This window comes from Polistes canadensis, unplaced genomic scaffold (assembly GCF_001313835.1).
Source record: "Polistes canadensis isolate GaletaPanama2010 unplaced genomic scaffold, ASM131383v1 scaffold_419, whole genome shotgun sequence".
Classification (NCBI taxonomy): Eukaryota; Metazoa; Arthropoda; class Insecta; order Hymenoptera; family Vespidae; genus Polistes; species Polistes canadensis.
Window position 1 is genome coordinate 66,011 of NW_014569966.1, and position 7,371 is coordinate 73,381.

Here is a 7,371-nt window from a genome sequence, read left to right on the forward strand (position 1 = left end):
TATATTACAGCTTCTATACTTACACTGTATATTAATTTTTATTTTGGCCAAGAGCTGCTGAATTATAGCGATGTAGTTTTCGAAGAATTGTAAGATATTACGAAGTTTTTATTCACCTTTAATTTATATAAAATGCAAACAAATAATTTTTATGATAGAATCGTACAATGAAATTAATAATTTTCTAATTTTACTATTACGTAAATAATCACTTTTTTGTTCAAGAAGTAATCTTATCTGTTTTGTAGGTGTCAAGTTCCATTTTACATTCTTTCCAATAAAACTCAAAAATTTTTATTGTTCATGATTGGAAGAAGTTGTAAGCCAAGCATGCTTTCGATTGGTGGTATGTTTGTATCCTCGCATGAAACATTTGCAGCCGTAAGTAACAATAAACGAATATTTATTAATAAATATATATATATCTGTTTAATCAAGGAATATATCTTTTTAGTTAATGCGAAAATCATTCTCTTTTGCAATGGTTTATTATAATACATTCTAACTTTAATGTGGTATGTAAACTATTAAATTTGTATATAGAATATGTATGTATAGAAAATTCTGTTTGTTTTATTAGAATGTAAAATAGTTGGAATTACTATTAAAAAATATCACGATTACTTGCAATGTTTATGTTGTGATATAAAAATGTAGTAATAATTAGATTATAATAGATATATCATCCTTATTTTCTTCGGATATTTTTACTATATTCCTGTCAAAAAGTTTCACCCCTAAGATGTTGAAGAATACTGTACCTTTTCCACCTTCCTTTTATGGGTTAACATTTTTTTTAATTATTGTGTGTTTTTGTTTTGTTTAAATAATTAACAGTAACCTATCATATTAACACTACAATTTTTATAGAACATTTGATATAGTAGACTTTATCACAAAGAAACGTAATTTTGTTGTTTAACATTATGGATATTTTTTGATTCTATGTTAAGTCAGTGTTCACAAGGATGGTTGAAGTACGATTGACGAAGTTTCAATCGAAATACTTTTTTGCGCATGTCTATAAGAATAAAGAAAGAGAGGGAAATTCTCCCCACTTTTAATTGCTGGGAATTAACATTTGTTTTCCCCGATACATAAAAGCAACTTTATTTTTTAGGGGGAAAGAGTATGATGTATTATGGAAATATAAAAAAAGGGGTAAAACGTTTGTACACGTTGGGTTTTACAGATTAAACATTTATACCCATATATTGTCTTGTCACTGTTTTATAGAATTTCTTGTTCCCTTAGTAATTGATTGACAATTAGAATTTACAATGAAGTTGGTAGGGGGATGTGATGGTATTATTGATTATGTTAGTTCGTTGGAAAAAATTGAAGACAGTTGATAATGGCTTCGAGAGGTCATAACATCTTCAAACACCATTTCCTTATTTCTAATCGATTAGTTCAACTAATATTAAGTATACGTCTTGATCAAAATTCAAATAATCACTTGTTTGTATTCTCTATCATTTTGATTTACCTGTTTCCTGGTATTGTATACCAGGTGAGTTCTGTTTCTATTTAATTTGTATTGTACACTTTTTGTATTCATCTTTTGGTATCAAATAATGACCGTCATTTATTTTTTATATACTTTACAAAATTCTCAACATTTTATTATATACAATAATTTTAATTTATTATTATTCATTAATGATTTATTTAGACTCTTTTTTCTTTTTTTTTTCTCGACAGTTCACGATTGAAATATTCTGTTCTACTCGTTAGTTTTTGTTTTCTTTTTTTTTAATTTTGCAAATATATATATATTTTAAATAGAAATAATTTGTTAAAATATTACGAATAGAATTGAATAATAAGAGATTATTCAATTTGTATAAAAGTATTTTACTTTGACTTTAGTTTTATCAGCTTTCAACGGCAGATTATTCAATGCAATCTACCGTCAAATTGTTGCACAAAACAATGTCGTCAATGTGTTTGCTATGCGGCTATAGTACAACATTTTTTAATTTTATGACAGTATGTATAATTATTTGTATTTTTGATCTTTTTGACACACATACACACACAAATATTAATATATCGTTTTATTTGTACATATAAATGAAATATATTAGGTTAATCAAAAAGTTGGAATTGAGATTTTATTTTTAGATGAAATTAATTATTTATTATGTTCAACATAATTGCGAATCGTTGTCCGATACAGAAGAATTAAATATTTTGGAAAAGAATATCATGGAAACTAAATTGTACACATATGCTGTTCTAAGTAAGCACCCCGTTATATTTAATTTTAATAACTATAATTGATAATTTGAATAATTTTTAATTATATATATATATATATATATATTTATTTATTTTGTTTTCCTTACTTACTGTTGCAGTTTTGTTCAACGCTTATAACACATCAGTATTATGCCCATGCATTTTCAAAGTATTTTTATATTTCTTTGGTATATCGGACGATAATCAATTAATATTACCCGTATCCGCTGATTATTCCATGAACGCAGGACAGTTATATTATTGTTTACTTATTTATCAAATCATTGCTATTTTTATTACTTCAACAGTTGGTGGCGTGAGTTTTTCGGCATACTTGACTGCAATACAATTCGCGTGTTTTCAATTCAACGTAATAATGTTCGTTTTAATTCACATTTAATTTATATATTTATTTATTTATTTTTTTTTTATTAAATTTATTTGTGTTAATGTTATTGTTTTTATTCTTTCTTTTTTTTTGTCTTAAAAGGCTAAGATTAAAGCAACCATTTGAAGAAAATTCCAAATCAATTGGAAAAACTTCTTGTTACATGGAAACACCCAAAGATCAATGGGATTGGATAGTGGACATCATAATACGCTATAGAAATGTTACGATGTTTGTTCGAAATAATATATATGTTATATTTTTCGTTATTTATACATTTATTTATAGAAATAATCTCGTAAATTAATCTAAATAATTATTTCTCCTGTGTATTTTCCATTTTTTTTTGTTCAAGGTATGTTGATTTGCTAAACGATTTTTCAAAGGTAACTTACTTAATTACAGTTTTCTTGGCGATGAGCCTTGTTGTCTTTGATTTCGTTTACGTGAGTAACATTTATATATTGCTACAAAATTGAAATTCATTAAAAAAAAAATATCACCAATATATTATAAATATTTTCAATATTTTTTCTTGAGAAAAAAAAGAAAGAAAAGAGAAAATTATCAGCATTATATTTTAAATAGATTTTTTTAATTTCTGTTTTTTTTTCTTTTTCTATTTTTGCAATAAATTTTTAACATTGCTTATTTGTCATTTCAATAAAATGTCGTTTCTACGTGTTCGTATAGAACAAATTATTTATTTTATTGTAATATATATTTAATTAATTTAATTAATTATTATATATATATAATTTAAAAACGATCAAAAGAAAAAAATAGTCATTCATTTATAGCATAGTTTATTTTACAGATGTTTCAATTATCTATAGAATCGGAAAACGTGATCGAAATAATCGAATGCAGCATCTACGTTGTTGGTACTGTATTTACAATATATATCAACTTTTATCTTGGACAAAAATTGCTGGATTATAGTAATGCAGTTCTTGAGGAATTGTAAGAAAATACTTTTTCATTTTATTAACAATTGCAATACCATATAAATATATAGGATTGGGTGGGGGGGGGGAGTTTCTTTGTATTTTCACTCACAAGTAAAACCAATATTACTTTTTGGTTTCATATTTTGTATCCAGTCTTTATTAAATGGTTAAAAAAAATTGTTTAGTAATCGATATTAAGTTTCTCACCGATATCACGATTGAAAATATTCTAGTCTTTTTAAATTTTATTAACAATTGTTGTTAGTAAAAAAAGGGTTTAATATTTTGACAATTAAAATAAGTCACACATTTTATATGAAATACAGAAATATGTGTTTTCTTTTTTTTTTTTTACAGGTGTCATATTCCGTTTTATATGTTGTCGATTAAAACCCAAAAGTTACTCTTATTTATAATAACGAGGAGTAAAAAACCGTGTGTTATTTCAATTGGTGGAATGTTCGTCTCATCGCACGAAGTTTTTGCCGGAGTAAGTAACAATAAATTATATATTGATGTTTTTTAATATAATATCTCGGTTAACGATTAATTTATTATTGTAGTTGATGCGAAAGGCGCTTTCATTTGCAATGGTTTATTATAATGTTCAATAATTCGAATTTTTGTCGTTCACCATAAAAATTATTCGTTGGTATATCGAAAAGATATTGATTGATTTTGAGATGAAATTAAATTGTATATTCACCTGTCTCAATTTTAATACGATTTGTATTGTAATAATTGTATATTGCATACACTGATTTGATATGTTTGTTTAATATTATTTTTTTCTTTTTAATTATATAATATATATAATATTTAATTTTAAATATTAATATATAAGAAGGATCACAGAAGGGGACACATGTTGATATATTTTTCTATTTATTATTTCTACTATTTTCGTTTTTAATTAATTATTATACTTGATAATAAATATATTCGCTATTTATTATGCACCACATTTACTGTTATAAAATATTTAAGAGATTGTATTATTTACGTCATGGATTTGTTCGGATTTTTTTCATAAAGAAATTTTGCACGATGATCCTAATATACATGAAAATGATAGCAATCAATAAGCTCTATAATAATATAGCGCATGATTATAAAAATAAAAATTAAAAAATATTTTCTTTCTCATTTTACTTACGAGTAATTATTTTAAACAATAAAAAGTATTAACAAGTTGTTTTTATATTTCTATATATATATATCACCACACAATATAACATAACTATAATTATATATAATTTAACACTAATTAATGAACTTTGTATTTGTTTTTTCTTGATTGTATTTTTTTAAATAAATCCATTTCGTAGAACTATAAAAATTTATTTCAAAAGTATGTAGCTTTTTAATATTACTGATTTAATTCAACAACACATTTCTTTCATACTTCAGAGAGTGTCTTTTACCGTGGTTAGAGAACGACTGACCAAGATTGCAATCAATAAACACTTTTGCGCATGTCCCTAAACATAAAAAGTAATAAACAATTTTCCCCAAGTAATTTTTATTGATTTCCTTATTACAGTACTTTATTTTCATCAGTGATTTATACGAAGTACTTCAGTTTGTAGTAGATAGCAATTAGAATGAATAATGAAACAGTAAATGATAGTATTTTTATTCAGTTTGTTGGAGAATCTCGTGAGATACTTTTCCATGGCTTCGACAAATCGAGACTTTGCAAAACATCAATTTCTTTTTTCGAATCGTTTGTTTAAGTTTTTAAGTAATCAACGCCCGAATCGAAACTCAAACGATCAATTGTTTCTAATTTTGGCAATAACTATTTTTGTAGGACCATTAAATGTGATACTGGTAATTATTTCTTTGCGGACCATTATTTTTTATGTTATCTTTTAATTATTATTAATTTACTTATTAATATGTATTTTTATATGAAGTATTAACCGAATATAAAGTTCACATTTTTATTGGCTGGTACTTTTATTATATTACAATCGTGATACGTATTAATTATATTAAAAATATGAATTATCTTAAAAAACCATAAAATATTAAAATATTTAATGATAGATAAAATAACACTTGTAAAAGTAATGATTTACTTATTTAGGTTTATGAGCTTCTAACGGAAGACATTTCCCTGCAATTTATTGTCAAGATTATTCCAAAATTTGTAACAGGTTTTATTTTTTTCACTACTTACTTAAATAGTTATTTTTATTTTTTAACGGTTCGTAGAAATTTATTTTGAAATTACGTTAGTTCATTAAAAAAAAAAATGAAAGATATATTTTATATCTAAATATATAATTTTCTTATATTTAGATCCGATTTCTCATAAATCGTTTTAAACTTGATTATGAACAATTTAGCAATCAGGAAGAATTAAATATTTTGAAAAAGTATATTAACCAAAGCAGATTCTATGTCTATGCTTTAATATGTAAGTATGAGTAATTGTTATCAAATATTTGTAAGTTCATAATTTTCCCAATATATAATTTCTTTAACTTTTACAGTTTTCTTTGATATTAGCAGCTTTTTAATAATATTTCCATCAATTTTCAATGTATTTCTGTATTCTATTGGTAAATTGGAGGATAATCAATTAACATTACCTTTAATTGACAATAATATTGATAAAGCTGGGATGCTATATTATAGTATGCTTCTTTACCAAACAATAGGGGTTTTAATGATAACAATAGTTGGCAGTATTGGTCTTTCAACATTTTTAATTTTCATACAGCACGCTTGCTGTCAATGTAGCATTATAAAGTACGTTTCATGTAATACAATCAATTTTTATTTTTTCGCGTATTGATTATGCACTCAAATATTAACTAAAAGTGTTCTTTTTAAACACACAGATTAAAAATTCGTCAACCATTTGAAAGGAATCAAAAATCAGGCCAAAATACTAGGTATTTTAGTACACAAACGGAAGAAAATAATTGGATAAGCGAAATTGTAAATTATCATAGAATATCTCTTGAGTAAGTGGAAAATAATAAGTATAATTTTTTTAGTAAAGATTTATCATAAAATTTTATGAATTCATTTATTTTTAAGGTATGTTAAAATGATCAGATACATATCGGATTTTGTCTATTTGATTATAATTCTTTTCGTAATGATTATACTCGTGTTGAACTTTTTATGTGTAAGTCAAACTGTTATAAATTGCAGTAAATTTTTGTATGTTATCTAATTCTTGTCTGGTTTTTATTTAAATGATAAATTGATAGAAGAGAGAGAGAGAATTTTGACTATAGAAATATACTTTTATCTTTTCTTTCAGATACTCGAGTTCTCGGTATTATTAGAAACTTTAAAAGACAAAATAGAATGCATCATTTATGTAACTGGTTCAGTATTTACGTTGTATATAAATTTTTATCTTGGACAAAGATTGTTGAATCATAGTAATGCAGTTCTTGAAGAATTGTAAGGAAGTAATATGTATAATTTAATAAGCAATAAATTAAAATATATTTTGGTAAATTAATGATATTGAAAAAAATCCTTTTTATAGAATTGTATATATATTTTCTTCAAAATACTATTAATTGCATCGTTTAAAAAATAAGTTTATATAAAAATAAAAAAAAGAATTTTTGTTTGTAGAAGTAAGGTTCCATTTTATACACTATCAGTAAATACGCAAAAATTGCTATTATTTATAATAGCTAGAAGTGGAAAGTCAAGCTTTCTTTCAATTGGAAAAATGTTTGTCGCATCGAACGAAGTTTTTGTTGCGGTAAGTATTAAAATATTATTGATATTCAATTAACACTGTTTTCTAAA

General features: G+C 24.3%; 1 protein-coding gene across 1 annotated transcript; it reads left to right on the plus strand.

Moving 5' to 3' along the window:
- Positions 1-4,537: 4,537 nt before the first annotated feature.
- Positions 4,538-7,040, plus strand: LOC106792391. The gene is made up of 5 exons (XM_014758798.1): positions 4,538-5,415; positions 5,890-6,007; positions 6,084-6,342; positions 6,435-6,560; positions 6,866-7,040. Exons 1-5 carry the CDS (start codon positions 5,206-5,208, stop codon positions 6,888-6,890), a joined length of 738 nt encoding a protein of 245 aa, XP_014614284.1. The 5' UTR covers positions 4,538-5,205; the 3' UTR covers positions 6,891-7,040.
- Positions 7,041-7,371: the final 331 nt, after the last annotated feature.

Coding starts and splice junctions, on each gene's coding strand:
- LOC106792391 (XM_014758798.1), top strand. CDS start 5,206: ATGATAGTATTTTTATTCAGTTTGTTGGAGAATCTCGTGAGATACTTT. Junction 5,416..5,889: donor GACCATTAAATGTGATACTG/GTAATTATTTCT, acceptor TCTTATATTTAG/ATCCGATTTCTCATAAATCG. Junction 6,008..6,083: donor CTATGTCTATGCTTTAATAT/GTAAGTATGAGT, acceptor TAACTTTTACAG/TTTTCTTTGATATTAGCAGC.